This window comes from Castor canadensis, chromosome 10 (assembly GCF_047511655.1).
Source record: "Castor canadensis chromosome 10, mCasCan1.hap1v2, whole genome shotgun sequence".
NCBI lineage: Eukaryota > Metazoa > Chordata > Mammalia > Rodentia > Castoridae > Castor > Castor canadensis.
Window position 1 is genome coordinate 83813011 of NC_133395.1, and position 24329 is coordinate 83837339.

General features: G+C 37.0%; 1 protein-coding gene across 3 annotated transcripts in view; it reads left to right on the top strand.

Annotated features, from left to right (window-relative positions):
• Positions 1-24329, top strand: part of Sgcg (sarcoglycan gamma) — a 92263-nt gene that overhangs the window by 43561 nt on the left and 24373 nt on the right. For 2 of the 3 annotated variants that reach the window (XM_074043723.1, XM_074043724.1), the window contains exon 5: positions 13232-13351. The exons of the other annotated variant lie outside the window; for it this stretch is intronic. In XM_074043723.1, the coding sequence (XP_073899824.1) occupies positions 13232-13351 (120 nt within the window). The remainder of the gene's footprint in view (positions 1-13231; positions 13352-24329) is intronic. 3 annotated transcript variants of the gene reach the window in all.

The window sequence follows — 24329 nt, forward strand, 5'->3', positions numbered from 1 at the left end:
AATAAGTCCAAAAGTGTTTGCTTATGTTTAAAAGTCCAGAGGCACTATATGTTGAAAAACATAATAAAAAGATAAAAGGGATATATTGGAAGGACAACTCAGTATTTGTTTTGAAGGGTGTGTACAAGTATGGCATATGCCACTCTACTATAGTCTGCAGAATGATATCAGAACAAAGAAATGTAGTTCAGAAAAGAATTGTCTCCTTTCCATCCCTTCTACTTCGACTCTCTGCCTTTCAACACCCCATAGATAGTCAGCCTCTGGTTTCAATTTTGTCCTTTCTTTATTCCTTTTGTGAAAAGGAGCATTTTTTATTTCATGTGTATTTTCTTTTATTTCCCTTGCATACCTACATGAAAGGTAGTATACAATAGGTACATTTTGACACTTCACATTTTTTACTTTACAGTATGTCCTGGAAATTATTGCCCACCGATTTATACAGCTTTTCTTCAATCTTTTTCTGTCTGCATAGTACTCCATTGCATGAATAGAGCATATTTAGGTATTTAAGTAGTTCTTATATTTTCAAGTGTAAGTATTTCCACAAGATACAACTGTTACATTTGTATTTTGTTTTGTAGTTGTGTATTTTAATATATGCATACATGGTTTTGCTATGTTTGTCAAATTTCCCTCGAAAAAATCACAGCAACTGTGGAATTCTCCACCAGGAGTTACAAGGGCATGTGTTTCTTGACCACCTCAACAACAGAATGTGTTCTTTCATTTTCATATTATCTCCAGTGTGATGAAGAGCAATGGAATCTCAGTTTTGTTTTCATTGGCATCTCTCTAATTGTGGGTAAGTCTGGACTTTGTGAGGAAGTGTTTCTATCTCTGCTGTGAATTTCCTGCTTAGGATACATTCCCCATTTTTCTATCACATGTGTCATCTATTGTCCTGCCATTGCTCGGAGTTCTGTGCATACTGGAGATCCTAGCTCTCCAAATGGGGTACGCATTGCTAATATTTTCTCCCAGGTTTCCAGTTGCTGTCTAACTTTATCATGTATTTTTCATAATGTAGTACTTTGACTTTGTTGTAGTCAGATTTACTATCTTTCTTTCATTTCCTCTGGGTTTTGAGTCATGGATCGAAACATCTTTCCTACACTAATTAAGAAGGAATTTTTCCTACACTGTGTTTTCTGCTAGTGTTATGGTTTTGTTTTTTACATCTAGCTCTCTAATCCTTGTGAAATTTAGTTTTGTGTGGTATGAGATATGGATCTAATTTTGTCTTTTTCCAAGTGCTTCTCTAGTTAACACAACACCAGTTGTTTAAAATCCATCTTTAAATCAGTGATTTGAGACGCCACCATTTTCATGTGTACAAGACTGGGGAAATTCCTTGCATATTTGTGTGAATACCATTGTAATTATAGAAACTTTATGATGTTTTAACGTCTGGTTGGGCTGGTCTTTCTTGTGTTCTCTTTTCCACGTTACTCATACATGTTCCATTTTTCATTTCAAACTTTAGTATCAATTAACTAATTCCATACTTAATTGGGATAGAATCTGGGATAAATGACACTTTATAATGTCAAGTTGGCCTATCTAAGACATGAAATATCTTTCTGTCCTCCAGTGTCTTTTAGGAGCAGTTTCAAATTTTTTCCTGATATGTGTTTTATACATATTAAATGAATTCCTAAATTTTAAACCACCTTAGTTGGTATTGTAAATGATATTTTATTATGCATTTTAACCTTTCTTTGTTAGTATGAAAGTTATCGATTATGGTGTGTTACTTTTACATCCTGCTGCTTTGCTGAGTTTCTTTTGTTTTCAGGGTGAGTCACATTTATCAGTCTTTGAGTTTTGTCAGGCACCCTTTCATATCGTTGGTTAGTAGATTCAGTTTTGTTCTTTACTCAACAATATGCCTCTCATTGATTTTACTTAGTCACATTGATAACACCCTTGTCTTACATTACTCAGCTTTCTGCCACTTTATAAACAGATGGTGCAGGCTTATCTGGGTCATGGCTCTGAAGGTCCAAGTCCAAGATCAAGTAGGTGCATTGATTAGAGCCTTTGGGAAGTGCGGCATGCCAGGGCAGGAGCGTGTGTTGGAGAACACATTCACATCTCAAAACCAGAAAATGGAGAGACTACACTGAGAAAGCAGGTTACCATTCTCCCCTTCAGGGACCTCTGATGACTTAAGGATCTCCCAATAAATCCCACCTCTTAAAGGTCCACAGCACCTCCCCCAAACTGCTACTATGGAGGACAAACCTTTGTATATGAACCTTTGGGGGACACTCACTCAACATGCAAACTGTAGCAGGTCCAGTGGTGAGCAGAGGTGACATAGTAGAGATTTTAGTGGAAATTCTTTTAACCTTTCTGTTCCTCCCTCGTGCTTATTTTCTTGAATAACATCATCATGAATGTGTGTTGAATTGTGTCAAACACTTCCCACATCTATGGAGATGAAACAATTTATTTTTATTAGATTTATTGATAATGATATCATAACATTAATCATTTTCTATGTAAAACAAATTTTTGAATTCCTGGAATAAGTCTCACTTACATAAAGTATATTACTTTTTTAATGTGGAATTGAATTCTATTTCTGGTTCTAGTCAGAAGTTTTGCATTCACAATTAACACTGAATGATCATTTTCTTTGTGCCCTTTTTCTTGTTTAGGTACCAGCATCAAACTTGCTTCTTTTCCTCATTGTCAGAATAATAGTATGAAATATATGAAAGTGTTTCACATGAATATGAAAGTGTTATACCTGTGTACAATTTACTCCAGTCTCACTCACCCCACACTGCCCCCTTTCACACCCTTTCCTCATCCTGATCATGGTTCCCTCTTCCATTTCCATGTTGTTTTGTTAATCTAGATCCCACAAAAAGAGAAAGCATGCAATATTTTTTTTTTCTGAGACAGGCTTAATTCAGTTAATATGATAATATCCAGTTTCATCTGTTTTCCTGAAAACAGCATAATTCAATTCTTCCTCATGATTGAATATTACTCCATTGTGTATATATACATTGTGTATATATATATTGTGTTTATGTTTGTTATCCATTTGTCTGGTGATAGGCCATAAGGCTGATTCTATATCTTGGCAGTTGTGAATACTCCACAATGAACATGGGTGTGCAGTTGTCTCTGTTGTATTGATTCCTTTGGGTATATACCAAGGATTGGTATAACATGACCATATGGTAGTCTTGTTTTAGTTTTTTGAGGAACCACTATACTTATTTCCATAGTGCCTAGACAAATTTACATTCCCACCAACAGTGTATAAGGATTCCTTTATCCTGCATCCTTGCTAACATCTGTTGTCGTTTGTTTCATTGATGATAGCCATTCTGACTGGGGTGAGGTGGAATCCCAGTGTGGTTTTGATTTGCATTTCCTTTATTGCCAAGGATGTTGAACATTTCTTCATGTGTTTACTAGCCATACATACTTCTTCTTCTAAGAACTATCTGTTCAATTCAATTGCCCCTTTATTTATTGTATTATTTAATTTTTTGAGTTCTTTATGTATCATGGGTATTAATCCCTCATCAGAGAAATAGCTGGTGAAATTTTTCTTCCGTTCTATAGACTGTCTCTTCACTCTGGTAACTGTTTCCTTTGCTGTAAAGAATACTTTTAATTTGATGCAATTCCATTTGTCAATTCTTGCTACTAGTTCCTGAGCTGATTTCTTGCAGTGTTTTCCTGTAATAGTTTTAACGTTTCTGGTGTTCTGTTACAGTCTTTGATCGGTTTTGAATTGATTGTTGTTCAGGTTGAGAGATAGTGGGTCAGTCTTCTGCTGTGGATAGCCAGTTTCCCCAACATCACTTGTTTTCTCCAACATAAGTTTTTGGCACCTTTGCTGAGAATCAGAGGGCTATAGCTGAGTGGTTTTCATTTATGGATTTTCTGTTCTGTTCCATTGGTATTTATGTCTGTTTTCATGCAGTACCATGATGTTTTTGTTACAACAGATCTGTAGTATAATTTGAGATCAGGTATTGTGATACTTCCCGCATTGCTCTTTTTGCTCAGAATTGGTCTATTTATGGTCTTTTGTGCTTCTATATAAATTTTAGGATTTTTTCTATTCTGTGAATAATGTCATTGGAATATTGATGGATACTGCTTTGAATCTATGCATTGCTTTCAGTAATATAGTCATTTTCAAAATATCAATTCTGTTGATCCATGAACATGGGAGGCCTTTCCATATTCTAGTGTCTTCTTTGATTTCTGTCCTCTTTGTGTACTTTTCATTATAGAGGTCTTTCATCTGATTGATTAGATTTATCCTAGGCATTAAATTTATTTTTTCAGGCTAGAGTGAATGAGATTGTTTTTCTGACTTCTTTTTCAGATGCAGAAAATCTGCAGAATTCAACATTCCTTCATGATAAAAGCCCTGAAGAAACTAGGAACAGAAGCAACATGCCTCACTCAACATAACAAAGGCTATATATGACAAACCAATACCCAACATTTCACTAAATTGGGAAAAACTGAAAGCATTTCCTCTAAAATCAGGAATGAGACAAGGGTGTCTACTATCACCACTGTTGTTCAATACAGTGCTTGAATTCTTAGCCAGAGCAATATGGCAAGAGAAAGAAATAATAAGGATACAAATAGGAAAGGAAAAAGTCAAATTACTCCTATTTCAGATGATATGATTTTATACTTAAAAGATCCTAAAACCCCACCAGAAAACTCTTAGATCTAAATAAACTCTTCCAGCAAAGTAGCAGGATATAAAGTCAACATACACAAATCAGTAGTCTTTCTATACACCAATAGTGAACATGCTGAAAAAGAAGTCAGTATAATGACCATACTACAGAAAGCAATGCATAGATTCAATGAGGTATCCATCAATATTCCAATGACATTATTCACAGAACAGAAAAAAATCCTAAAATTTATATGGACTAGTTTGAAAAGCAATGATGTTAGCTCTTCATTAAAGGTCTGGTAGAATTCAGCAGTGAATCCATCCAGTCTTGGGTGTTTGTTTCTTGGGAAAGCCAATTAATGATATCTCATGGCATGTTATAGCTCTGTTTAAGTTGTTTATACCCTCTTGGTTCAATTTTGGTAGGTTGAGTATATCTAAAAACATATCCATTTCTTCAAATTTGAATTTATTGGAATATAACTTTTCAAAATATTCCCTAATATCCAACTGAATTCACTGGTATCTGTTCACATTCCCTTCTTTATCTCTGATTTTATTAATTTAGATCTTCTCTTTCTTTTAGTTAGCTTAGTCAAGAGTTTTTAAATCTTGTTTCTCTTTTCAAAGAATGAAGTCTTTGTTTCTTTGATTCTTGGTATTGTTCTTTTAGTCTTCATTTCTTTCATTTCTGTCTTGATCTTTATTATTTATTTCCATCTAACAATTTTGAGTTTTACTTGCTCTTGTTTTCTCAGATCTTGAGGTACATCATTAGGTTATTAATCTGAGATTTCTTGGATTTTTTAAAATGTAGGCACTCATAGCTATAATCTTTTCTCTTAGAACTCCTTTTGCTGTATACCATAGGCTCTGGTATGTTGTGTTTTCATTTTCATGTGATTCTAGGAATTTTTAGTTTCCTCCCTGGTTTCTTCAGTGATGCACTGATTATTCTAAGTGTATTGTCGGTCTTCATGTGTTTGTATAGTTTCTTTTGTTACTGATTTCTAATTTTATTCCATTTTGATCTGATAAGACCCAAGAAATTATTTCAATTTTTCTATTTGTTAAGTTTTGCTTTATAGCCTACAATATGATCTATTTTGGAGAACACTCCATGGGCTGCTCTTGGATGAAATACTCTGTTGATGGCTGTTAAGTCCATTTGATCTGTGGTGAACTTTAACCCTGATGTTGGTTGATTTTTTTCTCTGGATAGTCTATTTTTAAAGTGGGGTGTTGAGGACAACCACTACTATTGTATCTGGACCTATCCAGATCTTTTATATCCAGTAGTTTTGTCTTATGGAATTGGGTGCACTGACATTCAGTACACATGTATTACAATTGTTACATCTTCTTGATGGATTCTTCCCTTTTGTAATATGTACTGATTATTTATCTCTTCCAATTTGGGCTTGAAGTCTACTTTGTCAAATATGAATATAGCTTTTCCCACTTGCTTTTTTTCTTCTTGCTTGGTATATCATTTTACATACTTTTACTTTCAGTCTGTGTGTGTCTTTGCCCAGTGAGGTGAGTCTCTGGTAAACAACAGTTGGATTTTGTTATTTAATCTGATCAGCCATTCTTCATCTTTTAATTAGAGAGTTAAGATCACCTACATTTTGGGTTAATATTAAGAGGTATTTGCTGATTCTTGTAATTTTATAGGATATTTTTCCTGATTTACTTGAGTCCTATTTATTTGGTTCTTTCTTTCTTATTCATATTTGGAGTTTACTGGGTTGAACATGGCTGATTCTTTCTTAATTATCATTGTTCATCTATTCCTCTCATAAATTTTATTCTTTCCTAAGCTCTCATGTTTGCAACTGTCTTTCTTCCTTATCTGTGTGTACAGTTCCTTTAAGTATCTTCTACTAATGCTGGCTTAGTGATCATGAAAAGCTTTAGCTGGTGCTTATCTTGGAAAGTCTTTATTTCTCCATCAATTTGAAAGGATGTTTTTGCTGGATATAGCAGTCTTGGTTGGCATTTATTTACTTTTAGGGCTTAAACTATATCATTCCATTCTTTTCTGGGTTTTAGGGTTTCTGCTGAGAGGTCTCATGTAATTCTGATGAGTTTGCCTTTGTGGGTAATTTGACGTTTTTTCTCTTGCAGCTTTCAATATTCTTTCTTTCTTCCATAGTCTTGGCACTTTAAATATAATGTGATCTGAAAAGTTCTTTTCTGTAATAGGAATTCTAAATGCCTCCCATACTGTATTTTTCCCTAGATTTGGGTGATTTTCTGCTATAATTTCATTGAATAGGTTTTCTACACCTTTAGCTTGTATCTCATCTTCTTCTTCTATGCTATGGATTATTACATTTGTGCTCTTGATTATGTCTCAGAGTTCTGGAAAGTTGTGATCATGGTTATTATTTTTTCTTTATTGCTGTCTCAATGCTGGACTTCCTTGGCCTTGTCTTTGATTCCCAGTATTATTTCTTCTGTTTGATCTAGTTTGTGGGTGATGCTTTCTGCTGTGTTCTTGTTTGATTTACTGAGTTTTTAACTTCCACTATATCCATTCAGTTTTTTTTTTAATCTCAATTTTCTTGCTGAATTTTTCATCCATGATGCTGACTTTCTTGTCCAGGTATTGCATTGACTTTCTAACTTCATTTGTCTATTTGTTTAAGCCTCCTTGAAGTCATTAATCATTTATAAAGCTGGAATTTTGAATCCTTCAATTTCAATAATTTCAGTACCTTCATATTTGGTAATTGAAAATTTAGGAGTTTTGGGAGGTGTTGTACTGCCTTGCTTTTTCATTTTTCTTGTGTTTCTGTTGGAATGGAGATGGCTTCCAGTTTTTATGGGGGTCTTCTTAGTGGAAAGCCTTGTCTTGGGATTTTGATCCCCACTAGTACTCAGAGGAGAGAAAGAAGACAGAAGTAATCAAATCAGTAATTCAAAAACCAAACCACATATTTAAATGAGTAAAAAAAACTGGAAACATCAACTATAACCCCAGAAAGTTAGGGAGAAAAAGGAACTAAGGATACTTAAAGAATAAATTCAGAGTTTGAAAATTACTAAAACTAAATGTATTAATTATTAAGTAATCATAAAAAGGGGGTATAAGAAAACAAAAAAGAGAAATAAGTAAGGTAGGGAAGAGAAGAAAAGTATATGGAATGAAGATATAAGAAACAATAGTGAGAGAGAACAAATTAAGTACCAAGAAAGACAAAACAGTTACACCAAACACACATATATAGTCAATATTTCTTCCTTGCTGAGATGAAGGTGGGTTCCCTTCTCCCAGGTTTATCTGGGGGTTTACTTTGTGGGGTAAACAGCTGTTTTTTCTGAAGTCCAAACAAGTTAGCAAAGAAAGGCCTGTTTATATAGCTAAGCCCATCCAAGCACTAGGTGCTTTCCACCAATCCACCAGCCCCTGGGTGTGTACAAAACAGTCAAACCAAAGTAGTCTGTACTGCTGGCCAAGGCATGGGGCTCTGTAGAAAGCAGGTGAAATTTACTTTACATTTATTTACAAGAGAAATCATGGACTCTTACCAAATGCCTTGGCTTTGATCTGTTCTAGCACCACCTCCTCTTATTCACACACAGCTGATCTGTTGCCTCATACCAGAGTTTGAGCTGCATCTCTCCCAGTCTTCCATCTGCTGCCTTGTACTTTCCACTCAAGTAGATCTGTGGCCCCTGAGTCCAAATCACAGTCATTTTCCTAGGTCCACACTGATTCTCAGGGTAGTCACTCACTTAGCCCGTGGGGGTGGAGTGAGCCTTTGGGGTTTGGAGATATAAAAGTTCAGGGAATTTTGCTCTCCTCAACTGAGAGGTATGACTATAAGACCAAGAGGATTTCCTTCTACAGCACCAGTGAGCCAGCTGAGACGTATAGGGAGTCTTTCTTCTGGCATCTGTTTGTTGCATAGTATGTAGATCTCCTGTCTTAAACTTTACTTTTGCAGAGTGCCAACTGGTACACTTGTTGGCCTTCCTGAAACTTTCATTTCACTCTTCCATTGCATGCAGCAAAGGGATCTCTTTTTTCCTTATCATTTTGCTTAGCATTCTATGTTAGAGTCCATGATTTCTGTAGTAAATGTAAAGTAAATTTCACCTGCTTTCTACACATACTATTTACAGTTTCTCTACTTTATATTTCCAAACCACCCACCTCTCCCTGCAGCCGTGCACCTGATGCCTTGTTTTAGATTCAGGGAGTCTTCCCTCCAGACTTGCTTCTTAAAGCACTCTCAATACTGTGGGATTCATAGCAAATTAAAACTGCTTAGTCTTTAAAAGTTTGTTAGAATTCCCCTATCACATCATCTGTGCTTTGTGGGTTTGGGGAAGTAGTTTTATAAAACATTTCTCTACTTTTCTATAATTATAGCTCTTTTTAAACTTTCTAATTTAATGGGGTCAATTTGAGCACTCTGTTTTCCCATTAAATTGTCTTTTCCATTTACATTTTCAAATGCTTTTGCTCAGAAATTTGCCATGTAGTCTTTTCTTTTTCACTGTCTTCTGTTTTGATGGTTATTTTACACCTGTCATCTCTTGTTTTGGCTATTTGTGCTTTCTCATTTGTTTTTATTAACTTAGTGGTGTATATATTTTGCTAGTTTTATCAAAAAATAGAATTTTGATTTATTTGTCATATCTACTTTTTGTACTTATTTATCAGATACCTACTTCCTTGTTATTTTTTTCCTTTATGTTTATTATGACCTTCCTTATGCTTTCTTTTGGCTCACTTTTTGCCATTTTTTTCTAGATTTTTGAAGTAGAAACTTAGTTCATAATCTTATTGGCAAATGTGTTTAGTTCAATGAATTTTCCTTTTAACACTTTTTTTTTTATTTGTGCCATATACTCTGAAATACAGAGTTTTCAATGCCACTGTCATCCCAAACTTTTGATCTGGTAGGGGTTTGAGCAGCCATCTTCATAAAACTTGGTTATTTTTCCTCTTTTACTCAGTTATTTTGCAATTTCTCTTTAAGCAGTAAAGAGAAATTGCGAATTCTTCTTTAAGAAGGTGTAATTTGTGATTTTTTTGTTGTTGCAGTACTGGGGTTTGAACTCAGGGCCTCATGCTTGCTAGTCAGGTGCTGTACCACTTGAGCCACACCTCTAGCCCATGTATAAAATTTTTATAGCTGTGAAAGCACTTCCATGTGGTTTGGGAAAGAGATTTGGGGAAGTTCATTATTGCATATCACCACTGTCTTCAGCTACCCAGAAATTGACCATTTTCCAATTTTATAAAAACATCTTAATAACATTATTTTAATAGCTATATAACATTGCAAGGGTTGTATATAAAATTTGCTTGAACAATATTCAAATACTGCACATAGAGTTTTTCATTCAACTAAATTCTACAATTATTAATTCAGGCTACCCTTATAGATTTAGTAGATAGTCAATAAATATCTCTTAAATGGATGGAGGAATGAATAAGAGATTGGGTAGGATGGGGTGGGCTAAGAAATCAGTCTAAATTTGGGATAGGGCTCCAAGAGATGAGATGAGGCAAGGTGGCCTGTCCACATGGTCTAAAGTAGGAAAAGGGTCAGGGGAAGGTCTGATTCAAGATCTTGAGTGATGTTTTTGGTGATGGAGAAAATCATGAACAAGAAAGCCAAGACTCAGCAGCTGAGACATAGGGAAGCACTTCAATGAGAAAGGCCAAAAATAAGGAACAGGGATTCTTCCAAGAACACTGCTGTAGACCGCATTGGAACCTGTACCTAGACAGCATCACTGCATGAATTCATGGCTCATGGATGCAATGGGTTGGCCCAGTGACCTGAATTGGGCTATATAGATACCAAAAATAAAGTAGGTCAATTTAAATTTTTAGAAGTTTACTGTGCATACAACAAAAAGTTCTTGAACCAGGAGATCTCAAACTGAAAGTAGTTAGAAGTAGCTCAGAAGTATGTCATTACAGAGTGGTTTAGACAAATAAAGCAAAAAGGAAGAAGTTGTTTAATCTTTACAATGATTGATTATTACAAGATGGGCTTCCAGAAGGCAGAGGACTGGTTATAAGTGATCATCTTTTACCATTTTGGGAAGGAAACTTAAGTTTTGTTTGCAATTATCAAATATATTTACAAAACATAACCTACGTTCCACTTAGGTTATTTACAACTGCCTTTGTCCCATTTGATTTGATCAAATCAAATTGGTAAGGATTACTAATGGAACGCATGTAAAATTAAACTAAATAATACAAGATTATACCACAAAATAAGTAGAGCAAACTTTACTATAGTTTTGTCCAGTACTTTCTCTATGGTTTCATATTTGCAGCAGCAGAGCATGTATTTCCTTTGTAAAAAACACTTCGTCATTTTTTAAATGATGTTATCCTAAAGATATCATGAGGGAAAAGGTGGTTGCTACTGAGGCATACTAAATGTGAGGAAGAACTTAATAGTATTTTCTCTAGAAAAATCCTTAAGTCATTTTTACAAATTTAATTAATCATATCATAAAGCCTTTAACTTTTCCTCCTTTGTATTAAATCTTTCATTTAAAATGATAATTTACAGGCAGTTACTTTTCTTATGAACAAGGTAAAGTTTGAACTTTTTTCCTTAAAGATCTCTGCTGGAAAAGTTAACTATGTCCTCAGCTCTGATCAATATCTAATAAGGTTTTAAAACTTGGTAAAATATCAATAGAAGTTAAAAGATTGATTACAAACTAGGTAATTGTGGGCTGTGTTATTGCTTGGAGAATACTACAGTTTTTTTCTGAAGTAGAAACATTTAAGTGTACGCATTCAGTCGCTCTATATTTTTTAATAAAGTAGAGGGGGAGTTGAATTCACCTGCATGTGGTTGCTATGACAGGTCCTTCCACCTCAAGTGCCTTGTGCCCACTTTATCAGGAAACACGAACTCTCTCTTCAAGGTCAGATCAGGCATCCCTTCCCTTGGATGCCCCTTACTTCAGGAGCCAGACCATGAATTTCCTGTTGGGCTCTCATCAAGCACTGTCCAAATATGTAGTACAGTACTTATCAGGATGTCCTGGAACTCTTGTACGTAAAAGCCCGTAGTAAATTTGAGTTCAAGGGAACAGACTCATTTTCTTGCGTTTTATTTTGGAAGCATTTGCATGGTCTTGCTACTCATAAATAGTATGAAACTAGACTAATTTGTTGAGTATTTCATCAATGAACAATAAAATAGCTGTTATTGTTCAAATATTAGCCTTATAAGCATACATATTGCCCCTTACATTTAGTGAGATCTCCCATAATTGTTGTAGAAACTTCCAATAAACAAAACAGTAAGTAAATGCGTAGTGAATAGATTATCCTCATTCTGTCCTTGGTTTTATGCTCAGGTAACTTTATACCCATCATTCAGTGTAGAGCAGTGTTTACGTAATACATATGCAACATGCATCAATGACCAGGAGGTGTGAAACATGACCCTGTCTCAGAAAAGGGAAAATACATTTAACTGTAAAAGAAGAAAGACAGGTTTTCTTAAGAAAAAGAAAATAGAGAAAAGTGAGCTTCAATTCATAACTTCTTCTCTCACCAAAAATATTTATGTATTTAGATGAAAAATCAGGGGAAGCTTTTGAAATATGAATGAATAAAATTATGTAGAACACTGTGATGACAATATACAAAACTGAATAACTCGTTAATTGAAAAGCTATTATTTCATATCTACCTGGTGCCCAACAATTTTGATGAGTGCTATGAGGGTCATAGGGACACACACAAATTCTCAGGTATGACCCATTTTCTCAAAAACTTGCTTTTATAGACAAGAATGCAAAGCTAGCATAAAACAGCAGGGGAACTCTCCAGTTTCCTAAGCAGATGGTGACAGCTGTGTCCTAAAAAGATTAGTTTGATGCCACCTGCCTGGACTGGAAATTTTGGGAGCACAAAGAGAAATGGGGAAACACCCAGGACGAATGCCCTGGTTGTTGGTAGCTGGGCATAGGAGCCAGTTACCAAGAAACTGAACACAAAACCACCCAGAGGCACAGTGGCCAGGTGGCAAAGGAAAGGCAAAAATAGGAGGATGTTCTTCCGTGGTCATGTCTATTTCTCCAGGAGCAGGAGGGGACATTTCTGAGGAAAAGGGCACGTGGTGAGTCAGGACAGCCTTCATTCCTGGGTGAACTCAAACCACTCGAGCAAGCTATTTGTAAAATGGTCTTTCACAAATCTTGCATTTCATAGTCTAAAAATCCTTAGCTGGTTAATACCATAAGAACACAAATTTAATTATGAGTAGACGAATTATTTTGTTTTCTGCAAGTTTTAAATACACGAAAAAAATTCACTTTCAAATTAATGTATTCAATCATATTTGATATAGATTAACATGTAATTGAAATTTTAATTTTAATAGGTTTAGGCTTAAAACTTATAAAGTTCAACTATAGAATCAATAAAATTACTGTCACCCTAAGTGCTCAGCTATTGGTACTAGGTGATGCGTGTGAAAGTAGAGATCTGAATGCTGTTCATAGTGAACTGTTTGTCATAAACCCTGTTAACTGATCCTTCAGGTCCCCAAATGGTCCAAGTCCAGAGTCAGCAGTTTCAGATCCACTCCAGAGATGGCAAGCCACTGTTCACCACTGATGACAAGGAAGTTGTGGTTGGTACGGATAAGCTTCGAGTAACCGGTAGGTAGTAACCTTGAGGAAAATTGTGTCCCGTGGAGTGTTAAGGCCACAAACATTGTACTTTTGGCACTCTGGACTTTTTAGACAAATAAGAAAATGTAGTTTGAATTTTTTATGGCCTTGACTTTCTTTCTATATTCTCCTAGAAGAATTAAATCTTTATGAATCTTTGCCCACGCTTTTCTTCTTCTGCCATAGTGGCCCCCTTATTTCTTTCCAATTGGAGTAGCACAAAGGCATGCAAACCTTCTGTGCAATTCCACTGTCTGTTTTTCAAGTTTCTTTTATTATGTCATTGTAATGTTAATGTAATATAATTTGAAGAAATACGTATCCATTATGTCAGGTATTTGGATTCCCTATTCTTTTACAAAAGACAAACAATTAAAAATCTTTTCTCTTGTGGAATTAAAGAATAGGATTCTCATAGGATTCACTTTTAGGTTGAAAAGAAAAAAATTTATGCAAAACATTTTGGAATATATTCTAAATTCACTGAGAAACTTCTGTGAAGATTAGAAGACATAAACACTCAGTTAAATCATGTCAACATTTCTGTACTATTCTGAAAACCAATAGCAATGTTGTTCTATCTAACAATATTACCAAATGAAAACAAAATAGTGTTTCTTGGTCCAGTAGGTGGACCTGATCCAAATACAAAGGTTTATATAGCATATATAATTCCTTTAAAAAGCCTATAAAAATCATAACCTAATGTTGCAGCATACTCTGAAGCAGTGGTGCTCCTGCCTTTCTTACTAAAATAAAAGACACTAGGAAATCTAATTAAGGGAAATTGCTTAATAAATAAAAGGCCAAGTATCCCAAGTGTCTTTGTCATCAGAAAACCCCTGGTCCATAGCATAGATGGTCCTGTCTTATGACAGTTAGACTTCATTTTAGACATTACAATGATGAAGATACACATTGATTGGAAACTGTGGTTGGAACTTTGAATTTGGATCTTTTCTTGGACTCATGCTGTATGGTTCTGTCTGCTCTCACACTGCTGGCCAACTGCAGTGCCCACGGCTCCCAGGTGGTCCCTAATCACAGCATCATGCACCCCTGAACTAGGATGGCCTGTAGCTTAGGTGAATTAAATTCATTTCCCACTTGTGGTGTTTTCAATTTACAATTGAATTGCTGGGCTGTGACACCACTGTTGGTTGAGGACACATAGGCAATATGGGCTTTGCTGACATAGACATAGCTTCTGTTTCTGCTTCAACAGTTACTAACTGCATGGCTTCAAGCAAGATACTTAAGCTCTGTTGGCTGTTTCCTTGCTGTTTTGTTTGGTTTTGGCAAAACTGGGGATTGAACTGAGCCCCATGTGGCCAGCCCTGTCTCCTTACTTTTGCGAGTGCATTGATACTGCCACTCCACTGCTGCTGATAGACTGCATGGACTAATATGTGTAAAGAAGAACATAGTTCTTGGTGCAGTATTATTGCACTATAGGACAATGACATCTGTAGGGAAAATGGTCTAAACAACAGCTTAGATTGCTTCAGACCAAAGCTATCCTTCAAAGGGAATCAGTAAAATGAACCTTTGCCCAGCCCAGGGCTAGAACATCATTAGTGGAGCAAATCAGGAGACTTGATGAGCAGCTGTATTATTTCTTACCCATGTGCATGCATCAGGACCACATAAAGTCTTGTTGTATTGTATCCATATTTACTGTGCTCATCCCCAGAGTTTCTGATTCAGTAGAGCTGGAATGAATGCATCATGAGACATGCATTTCTAACAAGTTTCCAGCTGGGTGCTGGTGCTGTAGTTCCAGGGACCACACTTTGTGAACCACTGCTCTACACTAACTTGACCTGTGAGTGGAAGATGCAACACACAGATGCCTTCTCTAACATGGACATTCAGGTATCCTCTTAAAGAATGAGCCACATCTACTTTTTTGTCTTCGTTTGGTTGTTTTCAGTCTCTCTTCCTTCGCTTCAGAGGAGCTCACAAGAGTGGATACACCCCAAGTGTTCCTTCCTTGTCATTGTGCCATAACAGTAATGTGAAGTTCTTTCGTCATGCAGCCGTGAGTGGCTCGTATATGACCAGACTTTAGCTCTTCTAGTTTTCCAATGTGCTCCTGGCTTCTTAAATTTTATAGTAATAGAAATGCAAGAAAATTCCACAATTCTGACTTTTTATCTTCTGGTTTCATCTCAGTCTGAGGACTGACTATCTACATGTATTGTCTAACTCAGGATTTCTCAACATTAACACTATTAACATCTGGGATGGATACCCATTTTGGCTTGCACGTGGGACTGTCCTGTGCACTGCAGAATGTTTAACCACAGCTCAGCTTCCTCCACAAATGCCAATAGCATCTTCACCACACCCATTGTGACCAAAAGCATTTCCATTTGTTACCAAAAATCCTCCAGGAGGGAAAGGAGAAGGAAAAAATCACCCCTAACAGAGACCCACTGGTCCACCCTAAACCTATACCATTTCTCTGGAATTTATTCCAATTTATTTAGTATTTGTCTGGGCAGATGAAGACACGAACTGTTGGGTAAGGTCTGCTAAGGACAGTGAATGAATCCAGGAGCAGCCTGGAGAAATGAATTGATTCTGCCATGGTGAGAGAGGCTTCTCAGATGTGGCAGAGGTTATCGGGAAGAAAAACTAAGGATTATAATTTTATGCAGAGTGTAGTACATGAATGGATATTAATTAACAATTGCTAAAGGTTGCAATAGGTAACTTTTTAAGGATGAGACTGAGTTCCAATTCCAGCTGCTCAATAGTGACTTTGAAAGAGTATTTCACCTTCATGGCTTCACACTACTATATCCACTGATTTATATCCACTGATCTCTCTCTGACTGTAGTGTATTGCATAGCATCCAACAAAGCAAATACAAATTGATTGTGAAATTAAATTGTAAATCTTGCAAAAGATGCAAGGTTTTGGGAGGTAAAAAATGGTGTAGAAATGTTGGGATCACCATCAGAATTACTAACAACAGAGGCCAGGAAAGTTCAACTTGCCAGTCCCTGCAGAAGACATGACAAACACATCAAACAGGAATCATTTCAATATCCCTGATTAATATTCACCCTTGGAATGACCAAAGATGCCCTCAATGACTGTTTATTATGGTTTTACTTACCAACGTTAAACATGAAGTGAACAATGCCATATTGTGCTACTGTGATATTGTGCAGAGTTCTAAAGATGACCCCCAATGACCTTTGCCCTTGTATAATTCCCTCCCTTGTGAATCTAATGAGACGTCTCTCTTGTGATCACATTAACAATATGACAGCAGGTAGATACTCCAGGTGGCCTGATCTGATCACATGAGCCCCTCATAAGCAGTAACTGAAGGGGAAGTCAGAGAAATTCAAGGAAAAGAAGGATTACAGCTTAGTTTCTCATGAAGATGCAGGCGACACTGGGACAATGAGTGTGGTGGCCTATAGAAGCTGACAGCAAGGAAATAGGGACTCAGCCTGACAGCCACAAGGAACTGAATTCTGCCAGCTACCTAAGTGAGCTGGGAAGTAGCTTTGGCCCAGAGCCTCCAGGGGAGACCCACACCTGTTAGATCCTGGGCTTACAACCCAGCCAAGCCCACTGAATAGGATTTGAGGCCTACAGAACTGCGATCTGATAATTGGGAATGGTCATAAGCAGCTATGTTTGTCATAATTTGTGTCAGAAACAGAAATCTAAATACAGACATCATTCATTTCCAATTATGTTGGAAAAATTATACCCTGAACAAACTTGATTTATTCTGTTTATTTCATGTAATGTAGTTACTATTACTATGACTCAATCTTAAATACAATAGAATAGTTTTATAAACTACTTTTTCAAGATAAATTCCCATTACAACTTTTCTGCAGTACTTCTTAGGAAAGTTCCATCCCTATTTTAAGTGGACTGACTCCAAGTAGACTTTGGACTTTCTCAGATTAGCAAAAGTAGTTGCAGTTGACAGCTAAGGAAAGTACAGAAGGAGGAAAAAGCAAGGCAGCCTCATCCTGAGGACTGGGGCTAGAGGGGAGGGATGAGGTGGTTCTCAGTTTCACTTGCTGTCCTCCAAACTCCTGACTTGGATAAAGAATTGGTTTTCTTCCCATTTATGTTTGTCTTTATTACTCAAAAAATATCAAAGAATAAGAAAAACCACAACTAGAAATCTGCTTTTAAGTCAGATTTATGGAGAGGATTAAGCAATTTCACCAGCTCAGTTTGGAATTAACCTAGGCCCCATTCTCACATTTCCCAAGAACAGAACTGATCTCCAAGTGACCAAAGTTAACATGTCTCTTGTACTAACCTCTGTTACATAACACACTGGAATTACACCAAATGTCATCTTCAGAAGAAACATTCTGTACCATTGCCGGAAGTGGCTGCTGGAAGATGATAAATTGCTAGTTGGGCTGCCCAGATGGACTTTAGCTCCTTTCTAGGCTGGATTTATTCCCCAACATTAAGTTAAAAAAAATATAGGGCCCTATAATAGTATCCAATTCCCTCCCACCAGTAATGAAAATCTAAGTGATAGGCTCTGTTCCCATTCTGTGCAGCTAAGCAGAATCCCATAAAGTCGAAAGTGATGGTTCTCTACAAAGCAGTGACAGAGCAGTCCTGAGAACGAGGATTTCAACAAGGAAAATAGACAAGGATAAGTCCAAGTCCCATAAGACATGAGGACAGACATCTGGAAGGTGCTTAAAGATCAACATAGCTTCAAGCTCATACCTAGGACCACAGAACACTGTGATACATCTCTGTGTGCAGCTCATGGGCCTCATCTCATGGGCACCAGTCTTTCAGCTGAAAGGAGAGAAGACTCAATTAAAATTGTAGCATATATTATCTCACAAAGGAAGTCTGGAGGTATGGTAGCTCCAAGTTGGGTAATTTAAGGTCCAAGTAATATTTCACTCTAAGCCTTTCCCACCTGCATTCTCCTTTTGGTTCCATCAGAACCAAGCATCTTTTCCCTCTGCAGTGACTGTCTCTGGGCATCTATACAAGGACCCCAGTGGCCCTGGTGAACTGGCCTCTTCAAGTTGCTTGTCTAGCATACAATTTCCTTGTCTTAAGTTGCTTGCATTTTTCTTGTAAGTGGCATTGTAATGGAGTTCATTTTGTTAGCCCAAATGAATAGAATTTGATTGCAATAAGTCTACAGTATTCACATTCATTCTGATAACTGTTTCCTTTTATCTTATCTATAGATCATTATCCCATGATTTTTTTTCTTTTATTATTCATATGTGCATACAAGGCTTCGTTCATTTCTCCCCCCTGCCCCCACCCCCTCCCTTACCACCCACTCCACCCCCTCCCTCTCCCCCCCAACCCCTCAATACCCAGCAGAAACTATTTTGCCCTTATTTCTAATTTTGTTGTAGAGAGAGTATAAGCAATAACAGGAAGGGACAAGAGTTTTTGCTGGTTGAGATAAGGATAGCTATACAGGGTATTGATTCACATTGATTTCCTGTACATGGGTGTTACCTTCTAGGTTAATTCTTTTTGATCTAATCTTTTCTCTAGTACCTGTACCCCTTTTCCTATTGGCCTCAGTTGCATTTAAGGTATCTGCTTTAGTTTCTCTGCATTAAGGGCAACAAATGCTAGCTAATTTTTTAGGTGTCTTACCTATCCTCACCCCTCCCTTGTGTGCTCTCGCTTTTATCATGTGCTCATAGTCTAATCCCATTGTTGTGTTTGCCCTTGATCTAATGTCCACATATGAGGGAGAACATACGATTTTTGGTCTTTTGGGCCAGGCTAACCTCACTCAGAATGATGTTCTCCAATTCCATCCATTTACCAGCGAATGATAACATTTCGTTCTTCTTCATGGCTGCATAAAATTCCATTGTGTATAGATACCACATTTTCTTGATCAATTCATCAGTAGTGGGGCATCTTGGCTGCTTCCTTAACTTGGCTATTGTGAATAGTGCTGCAATAAACATGCGTGTGCAGGTGCCTCTGGAGTAACCTGTGTCACAGTCTTTTGGGTATATCCCCAGGAGTGGTATTGCTGGATCAAATGGTAGATCGATGTCCAGCTTTTTAAGTAGCCTCCAAATTTTTTTCCAGAGTGGTTGTACTAGTATACATTCCCACCAACAGTGTAAGAGGGTTCCTTTTTCCCCGCATCCTCGCCAACACCTGTTGTTGGTGGTGTTGCTGATGATGGCTATTCTAACAGGGGTGAGGTGGAATCTTAGCATGGTTTTAATTTGCATTTCCTTTATTGCTAGAGATGGTGAGCATTTTTTCATGTGTTTTCTGGCCATTTGAATTTCTTCTTTTGAGAAAGTTCTGTTTAGTTCACTTGCCCATTTCTTTATTGGTTCATTAGTTTTGGGAAAATTTAGTTTTTTAAGTCCCTATATATTCTGGTTATCAGTCCTTTGTCTGATGTATAGTTGGCAAATATTTTCTCCCACTCTGTGGGTGTTCTCTTCAGTTTAGAGACCATTTCTTTTGACAAACAGAAGCTTTTTAGCTTTATGAGGTCCCATTTATCTATGCTATCTCTTAGTTGCTGTGCTGCTGGGGTTTCATTGAGAAAGTTCTTACCTATACCTACTAACTCCAGAGTATTTCCTACTCTTTCCTGTATCAACTTTAGAGTTTGAGGTCTGATATTAAGATCCTTGATCCATTTTGAGTTAATCTTGGTACAGGGTGATATACATGGATCTAGTTTCAGTTTTTTGCAGACTGCTAACCAGTTTTCCCAGCAGTTTTTGTTGAAGAGGCTGCTATTTCTCCATCGTATATTTTTAGCTCCTCAAAGGCTTTTTCTACATCTATTGAGATGATCAAGTGGTTTTTGTCTTTGCTTCTGTTAATGCGGTTTATTACGTTTATTGATTTTTGTATGTTGAACCACCCCTGCATCCCTGGGATGAAGCCTACTTGGTCGTGGTGAATAATCTTTTTGATGTGTTGCTAAATTTGGTTTGCCATTATTTTGTTGAGGATTTTTGCATCAATGTTCATTAAGGAGATTAGCCTATAGTTCTCCTTTTTGGAGGTGTCTTTGCCTGGTTTTGGGATAAGTGTAATATTGGCTTCATAAAATGTGTTTGGCAGTTTTCCTTCCCTTTCTATTTCATGGAACAGTTTAAGGAGGGTTGGTATCAGTTCTTCTTTAAAGGTCTGATAGAATTCAGCAGAGAATCCATCAGGTCCTGGACTTTTCTTTTTGGGGAGACTCTTGATTGCTGCTTCAATTTCATTTTGTGTTATAGATCTATTCAGGTGATTAATTTATCTTGGTTCAGTTTTGGATGATCATATATATCTAGAAATCTGTCCATTTCTTTTAGATTTTCAAATTTATTTGAATATAGGTTCTCAAAGTAGTCTCTGATGATTTCCTGGACTTCCATGGTGTTTGTTGTTATCTCCCCTTTTGCATTCCTAATTCTACTAATTTGGGTTTTTTCTCTCCTCATTTTAGTCAGGTTTGCCAGGGGTCTATCGATCTTGTTTATTTTTTCAAAGAACCAACTTTTTGTTTCATTAATTCTTTGTATGGTTTTTTTGGTTTCTATTTCGTTGATTTCAGCTCTTATTTTTATTATTTCTCTCCTTCTCTTTGTTTTGGGATTTGCTTGTTCTTGTTTTTCTAGGAGTTTGAGATGTATCATTAGGTCATTGATTTGGGATCTTTCAGTCTTTTTAATATATGCACTCATGGCTATAAACTTTCCTCTCAGGACCGCCTTAGCTGTGTCCCATAGGTTCCGGTAGGTTGTGTTTTCATTTTCATTGACTTCCAGGAACTTTTTAATTTCCTCTTTTATTGCATCGATGATCCATTCTTCATTAAGTAATGAGTTATTTAGTTTCCAGCTGTTTGCATGTTTTTTGTCTTTACTTTTGTTGTTGAATTCTACTTTTACTGCATTGTGATCAGATAGTATGCAAGGTATTATTTCTATTTTCTTATATTTGCTGAGGCTTGCTTTGTGCCCTAGGATATGATCTATTTTGGAGAAGGTTCCATGGGCTGCTGAGAAGAATGTATATTGTGTAGAGGTTGGATGAAATGTTCTGTAGACATCTACTAGGTCCATTTGATCTATTGCATATTTTAGATCTTGGATTTCTTTATTGATTTTTTGTTTGGATGACCTATCTATTGATGATAATGGGGTGTTAAAGTCTCCCACAACCACTGTGTTGGCATTAATATATGCTTTTAGGTCTTTCAGGGTATGTTTGATGAAATTGGGTGCGTTGACATTGGGTGCGTACAGATTGATGATTATTATTTCCTTTTGGTCTATTTCCCCTTTTATTAGTATGGAATGTCCTTCTTTATCTCATTTGATCAATGTAGGTTTGAAGTCTACTTTGTCAGAGATAAGTATTGCTACTCCTGCCTGTTTTCGGGGCCATTGGCTTGGTAAATCTTCCAGCCTTTCATCCTAAGCCTATGCTTATTTCTGTCGGTGAGATGAGTCTCCTGTAAGCAACAAATTGTTGGATCTTCTTTTTTAATCCATTTTGTCAAACGGTGTCTTTTGATGGGTGAATTAAGTCCGTTAACATTAAGCGTTAGTACTGATAGGTATGTGGTGATTCCTGCCATTTAGTTGTCTTAGTTGTTTGAAGGTTTGATTGTGTGTACCTCACTTGATGTTACTCTCTACTGTCTTGCTTTTTCTTTTCCTGTGGTTTGGTGCTGCCTGTCTTTTCATGGTTAAGTTGGGTTTCACTTTCTGTGTGCAGAATCCCTTGCAGAATCTTTTGTAATGGTGGCTTTGTGGTCACATATTGTTTTAGTTTCTGCTTATCATGGAAGATATCATCTATTTTGAATGATAGCTTTGCTGGGTAGAGTATCCTGGGGTTGAAGTTATTTTCATTCAATGCCCGGAAGATCTCACCCCACGCTCTTCTTGCTTTTAATGTTTCTGTTGAGAAGTCTGCTGTGATTTTGATGGGTTTACCTTTGTATGTTACTTGTTTTTTCTCTCTTACAGCCTTCAATATTCTTTCCCTAGTTTCTGAACTTGTTGTTTTAATGATGATATGTTATGGAGTAGTTCTATTTTGATCTGGTCTGTTTGGTGTCCTGGAGGCCTCTTGCATCTGTACGGGAATATCTTGCTCTAGATTTGGGAAATTTTCCTTTATTATTTTGTTGAATATATTACACATTCCCTTCGCTTGCACCTCTTCTCCTTCTTCGATGCCCATGATTCTCAAGTTTGGTCTTTTGATGGAGTCAGTGAATTCTTGCATTTTCTTTTCACAGGTCTTGAGTTGTTTAATTAATAGTTCTTCAGTTTTTCCTTTAATTACCATTTCATCTTCAAGTTCTGAGATTCTGTCTTCTGTTTGTTCTATTCTGCTGGATTGGCCTTCCGTTTTGTTTTGCAGTTCTGTTTCATTCTTTTTTCTGAGGTTTTCCATATCCTGGCAGTTTTCTTCTTTAATGTTGTCTATTTTTGTCCTGAGTTCATTTATCCATTTATTCATTGTGTTCTCTCTTTCACTTTGGTGTTTATACAGTGCTTCTATGGTTTCCTTTATTTCTTCTTTTGCTTTTTCAAATTCTCTATTTTTGTTGTCTTGGAATTTCTTGAGTGTCTCCTGTACATTTTGGTTGACCCTATCCAGTATCATCTCTATAAAATTCTCATTGAGTACTTGTAGTATGTCTTTTTTTAAATTATTCTTGTGGGCTTCATTGGGTCCTTTGGCATAGTTTATCTTCATTTTGTTGGAGTCTGGCTCTGAGTTTCTGTTCTCTTCATTCCCCTCTGGTTCCTGTACTAATTTTTTGCTGTGGGGAAACTGGTTTCCCTGTTTTTTCTGTCTTCCCATCATTGTCTTTGGTGTTGTTACTGTCCCTGTACTGTGTGCAATTAAGTATTTTCTAGCTTGTAATAATAACAATGGTGATATTTAGAATGGAAGGGTGAGCTGAGATGGAAAGCAGGAAGTTAAAGAAAAGGGGAAAACAAATATACAAACAAGAGGGAGAAAACAGAACAAGGTATCAGACAAGAGAGTTTCAAAGGTATAAACAGGGAGCGTTAGTGTACTAATTGACAGTAAGCTGAACAGACATTAGAGAGACAGAGAGAGGATTAAAAATCAAAGATAAAAAAAATAAAAAATAAGTAAATGAAAGTAATATCTATATATAAAAATGAATTAAAATAAAATGGAAAATAGAAAATTTAAAAAAAAAAAAACAAAAAAACTTCTAAGTTTATATGCAATGCAGTTTCAGTCTTAATAATTTGGGTGTCCGTCTCAGTCTCCAGTCCTGGAGATGGTTCCTCAGATGTTGTTCTGTCCTTGTCTCATCAAAGAGGATGCATAAAGTAGAACAAAACTGCACACTCACACACACACACACACACACACACACACACACACAAAGTCCCACCAAGTGTTCCAAGTTCACATGCAATACAGTTTCAGTAAGTTTTTCAGCTTGCAGGTGTAATTCGGTTGTTCTCTCATCAAAGGTAGAGAGAAAAAGAAAAAAAAAAGCTTCTGGAGACAGTTCTGAGGTATCTGCAATTGTGGCTTGCCTGCCTGCTGCTCTCAGCCTGCTGTAGTTGGCGGCGTTATTTATGCAGATCTCTGGGGTGAACTTAGCACTCACCTGATCCCACAGGCTTTGTTTGTTCAGAGTTCTCCTGTGCGGGAGCCTCTGCTACAGGCTTTCCCCTTTCCAAGCACTGGGAAAGGTGACACTGCCCCCGCATTGTCAGGCCTGCGTGTTTATTTACAGTTCACGTGAGAAGTGGGTCTTCCCTCCTCTCCTGTGCAGTTTTCCTCCCTCCGCCACTCTCACAAGCTTTCCGGCTCCTGGTTGCTGGGCGTGCGCCCTGCTCCCGCCAGAGCCTCTCCCGCCCGCCCGGCTTGTTTATTTACAGTCCCGGGAAGGCTTCTCTTCCCCCAGTCTTCAGCGCTCAGGGCGCCCCACCC